Below are 14,179 nucleotides of genomic sequence, written 5' to 3' on the forward strand. Positions count from 1 at the left end.
TTTAAGTTACATTAACATGTTTTATTGAGAGTCAAGGACACAGAGTACTCATCTTCCAACTGTATGAGCACAGTCCCTGCGGTCTGCAGGTGCCTCCGGCTGTTGAAAAGGTCAGTCTACTAAAATACAGAAACTGGGCTTCGTGGTAATCCATACTCTTAGTTGTAAGTGATACGAAGCAACATGTTTGTGTCTCCAAGATAAGAAATATATTATATACTTGACAAGTCAGCTTGGAAAATCCATAAAAAAATATATTTTCATTCACCTTGCAGGCAAATGGAAACGCAGATACAAGTTTTAAATTAGTACAAAAAATTTAAACTTCTCACGGCTCCTTCATCTGCATGCAGCTCATAATAGAAAGATTATGTAAGCTGTAAAAATATAACTCTTGTTCTCATCCTCTAACTAATCCTCATATTGATGCTGGATAGTTCAACTGACTAGAGAGGCAAAGTCCTGCTCCTCTTCCAGGTGACATCACCACTTTTTCACCTAACCTTAAATGAAGTAAATCCTGCAAGCTAGATCAGGCTGTTACACTCACATGGCATACTCCCATGACTGCAAATACTGTGTATCCAGTACACCGCCTGTTAATCACGGCATTGTACTTAAACCGTCAGTGCTCAGCTCACTCTTTTTCTACACTTGCACTGGTGCTGTCACCGCTGCTGCTGTTCATATAGCATTAAATAAGTCCAACCCCCACCCCCACTTTTATTTGAAATGTTTGTTAACAGTATAGGATGTAGAACCCACTTGGCAGGTTAGAGGTGTAATGGGCTCTATATAGAAAAAGTAAACCTAACAGTTGCTCTGTGTGAAGAATGATTTTGTTTATTTTTGTTAGTGTTTTCTATCACTGACTACTATAGAAGCTTTATGGCATGATTTCTACATTATATTCAAATATGAACATTAATTTTTCACATCAGACACACACTTTTCATTACGCCCACTGATTTGAGCAGATTTGAAATTTGCATACAGACATTTCTGTTTGAATGCTCATCAAAACTATTTTCTAACTCTAAATCAATGTGCGTAGGGAGTTTTATTTGGCTTCTGAGTGAATTTGCCAAGATGCCAGCCACTTGAGGGATTCTGTAGCTTTTCATTTAGCCCTGAGAGGTCTGAATGAAAAGGAGCCATTATACTGGTGATGAAGTTTCACAGGCTCCATCAAATCAAATGCTTCCCATTGTGTCCTTTCTGGAAGTTATGTACATTATCTTTTAGTGGAGAGGTCTGACATAATTAATGCCCACTTCAGCAGATTAGATTTCTCAAATGCGCTTTCACCATTGCAGGAGGAAGTATTCACATCTGCGTGAGTTGCAGCTCTTTGGACAAAAATGCCTCCATATGCATTGCTCCGATGCTCCATATGGCATGAGGGCCTCTTGTGTCCGGCTTCACTCTCAATTAGGCATCTTCAGATTATGTACAAATGTATTCCTTTTTTCAAAAGTGTATTTCTTTCCGGATCATTTCTCTGAAAACAGTGGCCTCTTTGAAACAATTTGAGCCAAATCATTTAAAAACAGATCTAACTGTATGTTCCCACTGAACACAGGGAAATCTTAGATGTGGTGCAACTGCATATAAACTTAAAGGAAAGATACAAGTGAACTTGGTAATAACTTGATAATTGAGACAAAGTCACAGCAGAAGAAAATGTTTTAAGTTGATTGAAAAATTCATGCTTCATGCTCGAAGTACATGGAAGAAAAAGGTTAAAAACACACTAGGGGAACTGGTAATAATACATTACACTTAGCTCATGCTTTTATTCAAAGCGACTTACATTTGCTGTATATATATTTTTACACCTCTGGAGCAACTAGAGGTAAAGTGTCTTGCTTAGGGACACAATGGTGGATGTGTCACAATGGCAATTGAATCTGGGTCTCCCATACCAAAGTAATGTGTCTTGTCTGCTGCACCATCGCCACCTGTTAAAATAAATAAAAATACTAATAATGTCGGCGTGTTCAATGTGGAAAGAAAAAACGAACAACAGATAAGTGGAGCACACAGACTAAATACACAAGGCAGGAGGGGTAAAGAGGGACAGGTGACACCAATCAAGGCACAGGCAGGAGACACACGAGGGCAGGAAGACTCTAAAATGACAGAGGTGAGTATACTGAGCTGATTATAGCTTAATCAGGAGAAGGGGATGAAACAAAACCAAAATATTTCTTTTCGGATGATGATGTTTTATTGTCAAAAGATTATTATAAATTTAAACAAATAAATGCAGACAGCAGAAACAGCACCACACAGGTTAATACAAATTCCAAACATGCTGCCTCGCAGGGTCGTGAGCCAAACATTGCAACTGAGATGCTTTGACTTGACTGTGTGGTTGCCTTGTATCTGCTCTCTCCTGACACTGATGAACAGTCCTCGTTTTCAGCAGCAATTACATTTTATTGAAAACTTTTGTAAAAGTTCAGTAATAAGAAAATTGCATTTTTGTATCACACAATAAACTGTCATGCCTTATTGATAGTCTCCTGTCCACACATTTGGATGCTCAGAAAGGTGGGAGAGATAAGAAGACAGAAAACAGGTCCGGGTTTGATCATATCATTTTGAGTTTTCTGGTAAGCTCCGGTGCCATCACCTTCAATCAATGCTGACGTGCTAGACGTGCAGGGGCCTGCAAGAGTAATCTTTGTCATGACATCCAGCTGTTCTAGTGGGTGACAAAAGGTGATTGGATCAGGATGAGAAAAAAAACTAAAGGTTTCATTTCATCCATCGAGTTACACAAGTACAATAAAATAATAATAAAGAAAAGAATAATATTATACCAAAATTAATTCATGCAGGAAAGACAACAAGAAAAAGTCATTGGCCCCTTCCCTAATTTGTGACTGCATCTTGCACAGGTGTGACACTGTCGCATTGACAAAATCCCATTACTAGGGCTAGCTTAAAGACCTGCAGTCCCTTGGCAGGTTACAATTAAAACATACACACAGTGACAGAACACCACTAAACAAACCAGACAAGCAACACATTATACAAAATTAACCACAATAAACCCCTGTGAGTCTTGTACGTAATACCAAATAAAACTAATGAACATTAACTACAGCTTTAGTGATCTCCTCATCACAATCTGTAAAATTATTCTTTCACTCTTATAGTCAGAGTTGGTGCATTTGTTTGAGACAATCAAGCCTGATAAAAAAATAAAAATGTTTTGCAAACAAGAGAGCTCCACACAATAAGGTTTAAATGAAGTTATAGTCAGATGTGACAGCTATGCTCTCAGATGTCATGTGTGTATGCTCACATTCATGTATGGACAAGCACATGCACACACAAACAAGTGTGAAAGCCTCCTTCATGCATCAAAGTGTAACACAAGCGTGTGTGTGTGTGTGTGTGTGTGTGTGTAAGACGGATTCAGTTCAGCCATGCATAATTCAGATTTAGGGAAACAAAGGCCTGCTTATGTCATAACAGGGTAAGCTACACATTCTTGCAAGTTGAGCAGAAGAGACTGAAATCCAGCCTGCTGGTAAACAGGATGAGAGTGCATTCAGCATCTTTAGCTTTCATGTGTCTTCCAAGGATGGCTTTTACCTATTTTACACATTTATGTATCTGAGAAACACACAATTAATACTAAGCATTCAATTTATTATTTCAGAGAAGATAAGACAGCCAGAACACAATCGCAGCGCAGAAAATGTTGCTTTGTTGCCTCTTTGTTTGTGTGATTTAACATCCAGCTGTTTCTTCTTATTTACAGTTTACATTATTGTCTCCTATCTGTGTCATCCCATTAACTCCATTGTTGTATGCTTACTGACTAATATGACACACTTCTGTAAACCTTCACGTCATGTTTCTTTTCATTTGTTTTCTTTGTTGTGATCTGAGTCTGATGCCTCCTTTTGTTTTGGGAAGACATCAAGGCAATCTTCATTTGTGTCACTTTTTTGTGTTTTCTTACTTCCTCCCACATTTTGGCATCCCTTTTTTTTTTACACAACACTTAACAGTTTCTGATCACAAGAAGTAAACCTACTGCAAGCTGTAAAAACAGCCAGTTGTGTGGAGCTGATCAAATCTCATCTACCGTACTTCTCATGCCATCTGCTGGCCAGCTGAGGAGTCTGCAAAATAATTGCATCCTTTAAATAAAAAAAAACCTTCACAAACCTTCACTACTGTTAACAATGAACTGTCAAGCTCAATGGAGTAGATGTCCTAAAAGAGCTCAGAACTGTTTAATGTAGTGTATGTGTACATATACTCTATGTACGCATGCATCCATATCATCACACCTGAAGAATAAGAATGAGTGAAAATAGTATTCAGATCTTTACTTGTGTAAAAGTAGTAATACTGCAACATAATTGCACAACATTACTGTAGTACATGCCCTGCATTTAAAATTCGACTTAAAAAAAGCACTTTAAGTATCAAAAGTAAAAGTAATCTTTATGGAGCAGAATGGCCCCAGCCTGTTATATATCTGTATTTTATATTACTGGATTATCATCACTGATGCATTACCTCCATGCATTAGGTGGAGCAAAGTTTATATACCAGCAGCTATGCACAGCATTTTATATGCAAACCAGAGCTAACCCCTAAACTTGACATTGAAAATACTTCAGCACTTGCCTTCAGATAACAGGTGTCCCAGTAAAGTAGTATCTCATATCATCCAATGTATTAAACCCAACAACATTTCAGAATTTAACAGATTAAGATTACAGATCAACAGATAGTCTTTTTTAAATTTTATATTTGTTTGTTGACATGTAAAAACAATTTAACAAGGGCGAGTTAATTTAGCTATTCACATAGCATTTACTGCATTCCAAGTACTGTACAGTGTAGAATCACTGATATAAAAATTTTCTCCTCCAGTCAACACACTTAAATGCTGTGTTAGCTTGCATAGGTCTTGCCATTTTAAACTGCTGTCCTTCTCGCTACAATTCTTTCTAGTTTAACAAGACACAAATCTGCAACATGATCACATCGCAATAGCTTCGAGCCTCAGGTGGATGCTGTGTGTAAGAAAGTTCTGCATATTCTGCATTCATATCGTAAGCTTCAGAGTTTTAATGTGACTACACTTTTTAGAAAATGTTTTATTCTTGTTTTATCAAATCTGTTCTTACATTCTCGCTGGTCAGTTGGTACGGGTCACTCAACCTTATGAATAAAAATAGATTGCAAAGCATCATCAAAGTGTGCGGTAAAATTGCAGGCACAAGTTTGAAAAACTTATATAAGGTTCAGACTTTGAAGAAGGCCCATTCAATCCTGGCTGATCTTAGCCACCCTCTGTTTAAGGAGTTTAAGTCGCTTCCTCAGGGCCGTAGACACAGGATGCCAACATGCACGACAAACAGACTTAAAATTAATTTGTCCCAGCTGCCATAGGCCTTTTAAATAATTGGCTGTAATTCAGATTTATTGTTTTATTGTTTTTATATCTACTGTGGTCTTTTATAGCGAGTGTATTTCTTAGGTTTTATCTATTTTTGGCCAATTTTGCTTGCTTGTGAGTTGTGACTGTTGATAATTGTTTGTTGGCTGCTGTCTGTACAACAAATTGCCCCTTGGGGACAATAAAGATATCCTTGATCCTTGATCCTGGATCGCAATAGTCAAGATTCAGTTTTATTATCTACTCATTGGAGGATGTAAATGACCCTTTGTCCTCAAACTGCTTCAACATACATGGAGTAAATAAATGGGTAAATATGACATCTTGGCACAAAAGAAACCCATACAGAGTCAACAAAACAATAAACAGCTTCTATAACATTAAAAACATTTGGAAATGTTAGAAACAACACTTAAAGTCTGCACTTCAGCACAGCAATGTTTTGAGCTTAATGCTAATGTCAGCATGCTAACGTGCTCACAATGCTAATACGCTGATGTTTAATATGAATGATGTTTGCTATGTTCACCATCTTGGTGATGTGATTGATGTAATTAGTTTTATTTTCTCATAAAACAAAGTCTTTATTATTTGGATCTGATGATGGTGCTAAATGAGAAGTCAGAAGATCACCAAAGTGCTTACAATTCATCATGAGGGGAACATGAATGTGTGAACCATATTTCATGGCAATCTATCCAATAATTGATGAGATACTTCAGTCTGGACCAAAGTGGTGAACCAACCCGCACACCATGCTGCTAGCATTGCTAACAAAGTGAGAAATTGCATGTCTTATTGTATAATTAGTCATATTAATAATAATAAAGCACTTTTCAGAACACTCAAAGACACTTTACAATAAAACAACACATTTAGCCGGCTACATTAAAAGAGATACATTAGAACAAAATACATAAATGACCATAAAATTAGCAATTAGTGGTAGGTGAAATGCAATATTATTCGAGTTTAAATGCTAATCTAAAGAGGTAGGTTTTGATAAGTGACCTGAGTGTGGGGGCTGCAGTGGTGTAAGCTCTTTCACCCCAGGTATGGTCCTTGGTCTTGAGTGGTGGGGAGAGGAGGTTTGTGTCGGAGGTTTCTGGGAGGATTGTGAAGGTGAAGCAAGTCTGTGAGATGTATATATATTCGAGTATATTTCAGTTCTTTTTAGACTTTGAATTTACACTCTGAAGGAAGCAGATCAAAAATTGATCATTGTGACGTCCCAAGGTCTAGGGGTGTCTTGGATGTAACATAAAGGTGTGGCTTCCCACTCTTCCTATTCCCAAACAAGGCCAGAACACAGGAAATACAATCAGTGATATAAGCAGAGTGAAGCATTAAAACCTCATTTGATACAGGCAGCTGACAGCTTGTCCTGGTTTTGCTGTGTTGACAGTGAACATGAAACATGACAATCTTTAGATATACAGGCCTCTCATCTTATGCAGACATTTGATTCAGCCAACATCCACATTTCTTTGAATCAGGGAAATTCAACTGGGTCTTCAGGGAAAATGAACTGGGTCATAATTCAAACATAACACAACTAAAGAAGGTGGGTGGTGGTGATGGAGCAATGGATAAGACCCCTGCCTTTGGTGTTAAACAACCGGGTTTTCCCCACTGTGACCCATCCACCATTGTGTCCCTGAGCAAGACACTTAACCTCTAGTTGCTCCAGAGGCGTGTGACCTCTGACATGTATAGCAATTGTAAGTCCCTTTGGATAAAAGCGTCAGCTAAATGAATAAAAGTAAAGGTTTGTCATTTGGCTGTGCAACCTCTACAGTATCACAGTCATGCTCCAGAATTAGACGCAACACCTGCCACCACGGTGAAAAGCTCTTTGTTGACAAAGTGTTTTCATGTGTCTCTCATGAAAAGCTTAGAAAGCAGCTTCTTAGGCGTCTTGAGATATTTATAGCAACCCACCCCTCAACCCTTCATTGCCACACTTCCGTTCCCGGTTCTATGAACATGTGCATATTCCTCGAACAGGCTTCTCAGTTGGTTCACCTTAGCAGAGCTCTGCGTCTGGCACCCTGAGACTAAGCTATGCACTCAGTACCCCATCAGGTGATAACACTGTTCTCTGCCGGTACAGAAAGATGAAAGATGATGTAAATTTTGTCATTATAGCCAGGTGATTTCTTTCATTTATACACACGACAGTTATAATGTCAGAGAAAGCTGTGCAAGTGGATGTGAATAATTTGCTTTGTTTGCTCTCCCTGACAGGTTTAAAAGGCAAACTTAAAGCTTCAGCATCTTTCAGCACATTGTTATGGTTTTAAAACCTACAGATGTTATTTCACTTTTAGCACTCTTACTTTCCCACTAGACATAGGACACAAGTAAAAGCACAAATCGGCAAATAATACTTATTTAGCATCAAAAGTAAAAGTACTCATTGTGCACCCTTTCAGAATCTTCATTACTGCTTATAATATGATTGGACAATGAGTACTTTTACTCTTGATATAAAATTTTGCTGAAATGTAAGATTTTGGATGCAGGGCTTTTACTTACATTTTTAGTTTTTTTTTCAGTGTGGTGTTGAGACTAACTTTAAAATAAATATCTGAATGTTTCAACCATCACTGTTCTGAAGAAATATGTATTCAGGCCCTTTACCAAAGTAAAAGTAGCAAAACCGCACTTTGAAAATGCTGTAATAAAAATCTTGCATTCAAAAGTATGCAAGTATTATCAGCAACATTTACTTCAAGTATCAAGAGTAAAAGTACTCTCATCCGGCAGTAAAATGGTCTCTGTCAGTGTTTTACTTATATATATAGTAAATATATATATATAATATACTAATTATAAACTACTGCATTATTACTATATGTTTAAGGTTGTGCTCTTGTGAACTACTTTATACAGTTTACTGTTGGGTAGTTTAATCTACAACAATGCATCTTATTCTATAAGATCATCATATGTTTGTAGCGTCGCTGTCATGTGAGAACCAAGTATCTCTGAGTTTAGAGAAACAGCCCTGTTTTCAGCTTTGTGAAGATGCATTTTTCGAGCTGATCCAAGGCTGCGTTTAAATTGTTTATTTACTTCACACAGTTTATCAGTAATCTAATTCTAATCTAATTTTAATATCACTAAATTAGGAGATTCGTGATTTTCACAGGATATGAAGATTTTGAAAAATCTGACTCTGTAAAATCTGTCAGACAAATGTAGTAGAGTATAAGTATAAACTGCAGCAAATACTCAAATAAAACACAAGTACCTCAAATGTGTACTTAAGGATAGTGCTTGAGTAGGCTACTTACATTCCACCACTGTCTGTGAGGGCACTAGGGCCGCACGGACACCGAGCCTGCCGGTGCAGTCTGACCAAGAAGGCTGTGAAGTTCAGAGGCCGACATCAAACTTACCATCCACCAGTCGGTACCTGAGGGACACCTCGTCTCTCGGGAGCTGCGGTTATCAGATAGTACAGTATTCCACGTGTATGCTCATTGTAAACACAACAAGCTTTTCCATCATTTTGATTTCATATTGAAGGACAAACCATTGTGGCTTTAAGACATGAGTGGACTGTCAAAAGAGGAATTGCTTCCCAATGGACCACAAAAGGTAGGAGCTTACTGCAGTAAATATAGTGCTGCTTCGTGCTTCCAGTGAAAAACTGCAATAAGCTACTAATTGAACTTTAATACAAATACTGTTGATAAATTACTGATTTTCGGGTTGATTAGGTTAACACATATACACCCAAACCACTGCCGTAGTGTCTCTAGCTCGCTACTAATTAAGGAGCCAAATTAATAAATAAATAAAATTGACGACCGTTACAAAGTAGAGAAATGTGTGTTGTGATTGCATGAAAAAACATTATATTTTACAGCCTAACTCTAAACAAAGTTGGTAGAAAGGTAAATATATGATATAGTATATTGTGTGATTAGTTCTTGATATCTTACTGAAAGTTGTATTTGTGGTTTGCCTTGCCACCAGCTAAAGTCTGAATGTGACGTATATAGAAAGATGTGGAGACAATTGCACAGCTGCATTGATGAACTGACATGTATGAGGATTTTTTTTGTGTGTATTAGCCTGTAGGCTACAGATTATGCTCTGATCTACAATTTGAGCACCAGTTGAACACCAGTGACGCCTGCCACCAGGGGGCTGTCTGCAGTCTCAACACTTAATAGTGCTGAGCACGATCTATTGCACACAGTGCTCTCAAATACAAATAAAAACACAAACAGTAGTTAAATAGCAGTGGTGAAATAAATATATATATCATTTACCTTAAGTAAAGCAATACCGTACTTTTAAAATATTCTGTTACAAGTAAGATTCCTTGACAATTATCAAAAGTAAAAGTACGCACTGCAAAAACTGTCAGTGTTAACTATTATATACCAAATAAAAGGTGCATTATTACTGATGAAGGCAGTATGTGTGCTCAGCCTGTTAATGTTGTGGCAGGTTGAGGTGGTGCTAATTATATAGCCTACTGTTGTGCAGTAATCTGCTACAATGGCTCATATTTTATAAGCCGACATATGTTCTGGGTGTAAAATCATTTGCTAAGTAACTATAGCTGTCAGACAAAATGATGTGGAGTAAATAAAGTATAATATTCCCCTCTGAAATGTAGTGGAGAACAAGTTTAAAGTAGCAGAATGGTGGGGTCAAGTAATAAAGTACTTTAGAAATGTATTTAAGTACAGTACTTGAGTAAATACGCTACTACGTTACTTTCCTCTTCTGCTTACCAACAATTATTTCGTTTTAACAGTGCAGCTCCTAGTGTGGCTTTTCCTCCTTCACTTTGTAAATTGGAGTCATAAAAAGTGTTGGGAGAACTTTTCCAGCTCTTACTTCTGAAGTATCTGTCCCAACGGATCCCAAGAAAGGCAATAAATCAACTCAGACCGTTTATTATGTGGTGCATGTGGCTAAACTGGGGATGAAGTGATTCTGGTGTCACTCACTTTTCTAAAATCCCAACCTGGACACTAGCCAGGCATGCTCATACCTACAGCAAGTCCTTCTCTTAAAGTGTTTCAGGGTAGAAAACAGTGTATAAAATAAAATATTTGAATACTTGCTTTAATGTCCTGAACTGTGCCTATACTGAGAGGCAGATTTCCTTAGGTGATCCAGTGTCCCCTGTGATGTAGAGGAGTTATTTAACAGCTCTAAAGTTAGATACTAGAGTAGAATTACAACATAATTAAACAGATTTCGTGGGGGCAGCAGAAACAAACTGTAAACACAATGCTGCTATGTGGCAAATATTTTCTTTTTTTTTACACATTCAGCACATACATAGGAACATTAGCATTCATTTGGAGTCGTGTTTGTGTCCACCTGATGAATGTAAGTGCAATATTCACTCTCTTATAGCTCTGTTTCTTGTCTCTACCAACTCCTGAGAGAAATATCATGGTCTTTAGCAGCTAAATGTTCACCAGCTAATGACTAACTGCGTCTGCTGTTTGTTGCTTAGCAGGTAGCATACAATGGGTTCAGAGTTTTTAGCTGAAAACAGCTGCCTGCTGTGTCTGAAAACAACACTGATGAGAGCACTGAGACTAAAACAATACTGGCTGTAAAACCAAAACAGTGAGCTGAAAGATGCTAAAACACTCTGTGGAGCCGAGGAGAACTGCAGAGTCAAGTGACATTCATGATGTCATGTGATCGATTGCTGATACAAAAAACATTGATTATAGCTGCTTAAAAGGGTGAAGGCTGGAGCAATGATAGAGCCAAATGGTGGCCATGGCAACCCCAAAAAAGGACTATTTGGCCCTCAGCTTCTTGCAGTGGAGAAAAGAGACAGAACAAGACATCCCAAACTAAACACTGGTCTCAGCCTCACCTCTGTTCTGGAGGTGGATATACACAAGCCAAAGGATTTTTTCAAAACCTGGAAACCTAAACATTGTTACTCCATTTTCAAAGAAGGAATATTTAGGCGACTGTGTTCCAAACCGTGCTTTTATGTAGCCTACTTTTACATATTAGTTTATCCTGGCATTGACAATGAGAGAAACAGGTTATTTCATGATATAAGAGGATACATCCAAGTAGTAATCCAATTATCTAATAATCTGTCATGTATTTGTTTGATTTTAAATCTATGAAATGTCAAAAACAGTGAAAAAATGCCCACCACAATTTCCCAGTCCAAAGCAACATTTTCAAATTGCTTGTTATGTTGATGAACAAATGTCTAAAACCAGAAGATATTTCATTTAAAGGACAGAAAGTCCTTACATATCAAGAACATGGAACCCACTTGCTTTTAACCATTTATTAATCAACTTAGTGTTTCATTTCCAAATCCAAGCACTGTTATAGTTAACAAACTACTTATCAGGCTTCCTTACTTTTCTCAGTTTTTGCAGTGTAGCCTATTGTTGTCACTGTCCTTTCATTTCAGTTTCTTCTGTTTTTAAAATATATAATTAGGTCCATATACCTATTTGAGGGGTCAGAAAGCCAGCAAGGCCAGGCTTTAAATGACCAGGAGATTAGAGGGTCATGAAAGATAGAAGTGATACTGTAGTGTGATGTAAAGAGAGAGAGAGAGAGACAGAGGGGTGGGTGAGGGGGGGGGGGGGGGGGGGGGGAGGTGGACCGTGGCCAATCATCGGCAAGCAGAATAACTAAACAAGAGACACAGAAGAGATTTCATAAAGCCAGTTACTCTCCACAGGCCTAAAATGCGAGCATGTCACATGAGCGAAGACAAAGGCGGATATGAAGGAAGAGGGTGATAAAGAGCAGCCAGGTGGTTTAGCCCATTTATTAATTTTATTCATTAGTCCGGGTCCGGATCATTTCATAGATGCGTTAGCGGGTGGTACATGCCATGAGCAAGGTTTAGATTACAGGCTGAAACACCTTTTGTTATAAATATGATATCGAAAACTAAGATCCTATAATAGCGGATGCTGAGGAGGAACCGGATTCACTGGACGCATGAATTAAACAATCACCAACACCTCACGTTTACACCCTTAATGTGCTCAAACGGAGGTGTGTGGAGGAGAGAGCTATTTGAGCCCGCAGCCGATGCCCGGAGAATACAGCAGCCTGTGTGCAGGCAGCTGTGGACGACAGAAAGGTGGTACCCAAGTGTCGGTGTTTATTATCTGGGATCGGACTCCGGAGGCGCGTCGCTGAGGTATGGGCTGCGCTCCCAGTATCCACGTCTCTCAGAGCGGGGTGATCTACTGCCGAGACTCAGACGAATCCAACTCCCCCCACCAGACCACCACCATCTCTCAGGGCACCGCGGCCACGCTACATGGGCTCTTCATCAAAACCGATGCGGCCGAGACCATCCCCTCTGTCATCACCTACCAGAACCGGCACTCGCGCAACAACTCGTACCGGGATCGCAAGGAGAACAGCGGTGGACACATCCGCATCGAGGCCGAGACGCAGACCAGCCACACCAGCGTCAAGGTACAGTACAGCGGGGTGCGTTTAAATGAACCAAACACCGTGAGTGAAAATCACACGTGAGGAGGCCTTTAGGTTTGTTTGTTAGTTAAAGGAGGAGGCCTAAGCCTTCTGATCGGGTGCTATAATTACAATTATGTAATGACTGTAGTTCATTCAGTCTGCTGTCATTCACTGCCTTTATCTTCCCTTCCTGCAGTCAGCCATTAGTGTGTAATAGTGATACATAGGCTAATATGAACAGTGGTTGTTTTGACTGTAAATAAGATATGTCCAGTTGTACTGTGGAATGCAAATTCAAAACAATACAGTCACAATATAAAGTTCTAACAAAATTAAAATAAATAAACCTGTATTGACAAAATTGTGCTAAATGTCCACAATGCAATGTTTACAGAAAATGTGCAACAAGCTGCCTCTTGCAACACATGTTAATTATAACCATTATGAACATTTAAAACTATATAACCCCTGCTCTTGCGTTGGCTAGCAAACTCTTATAAAGTTTTAAAATATGTTATAAATAAAAGTCCACTTTACTGTCAAACAGCAGGTTCAAACTAAGGTCCCTCTCTGACCAGGCCAATCATGGTTTAGGATAATTGCCCAATCAGATTTCAGAGGTGGCCTGCATCATATGCTGCTCCCTGGACAGGCCTCTGTGAAGATGTGTTTTGAGCATTTGTCAACAATTAAAACGTCTCCAATACATATACTATTATAAGTTTATTTTATTATATTGTCATCATCTGTTTAAACACCAGCCTCTACTTATGGCGACGCTACAAACATATGATGGAGTCGTAGTTGTGAACAAATATGCGTACAGCTTCATTATAGTATATAATAAACCATAGTGGGATTACAGTAAAGTGTTACAATCAAATAAATAACGAACACTCCTGCTGGAGTTTTGATCTCCTCCTTTTCCATGCATCTTGGAAGTAATGTAGGTGAAATTATCCCAGAAATCCCTGCTTTGCATTTTTTTCTTTCAGATCTCTCTGTGTGTTATAACAGAAGCTTGTTGAAAAATGTGCATCCAATTGGTTTGTTCTTAAGCAACAAAGCACGGAGAGTGTGCCTCAAAGTGTAACAAGCCAAAGGATCATCTGTTGTTTGATGACTTGTGTTGATCTTGTAAATTTTGTTAACCTCACTGGACATTGTTCTCATAAAGAACAATGCTTTTATATTGCTTCTCAAGGCTTGCCTCAAAGACAAAAGTTAACAAACTGGGAAGCTTTGTACGATTTAGAATGGGAGGTGCTGTACATTAAA

The 14,179-nt window shown here is 38.5% G+C and overlaps 1 protein-coding gene across 1 annotated transcript in view; it reads left to right on the forward strand.

Annotated features, from left to right (window-relative positions):
* Positions 1-12,529: 12,529 nt before the first annotated feature.
* Positions 12,530-14,179, forward strand: part of pde8b (phosphodiesterase 8B) — a 42,378-nt gene continuing 40,728 nt past the window's right edge. Inside the window, exon 1 of the mRNA XM_046067249.1 lies at positions 12,530-12,901. Coding sequence (XP_045923205.1) covers positions 12,620-12,901 — 282 coding nt within the window. The 5' untranslated portion in view covers positions 12,530-12,619. The remainder of the gene's footprint in view (positions 12,902-14,179) is intronic.

Source organism: Micropterus dolomieu, linkage group LG13 (assembly GCF_021292245.1).
Source record: "Micropterus dolomieu isolate WLL.071019.BEF.003 ecotype Adirondacks linkage group LG13, ASM2129224v1, whole genome shotgun sequence".
Lineage (NCBI taxonomy): Eukaryota > Metazoa > Chordata > Actinopteri > Centrarchiformes > Centrarchidae > Micropterus > Micropterus dolomieu.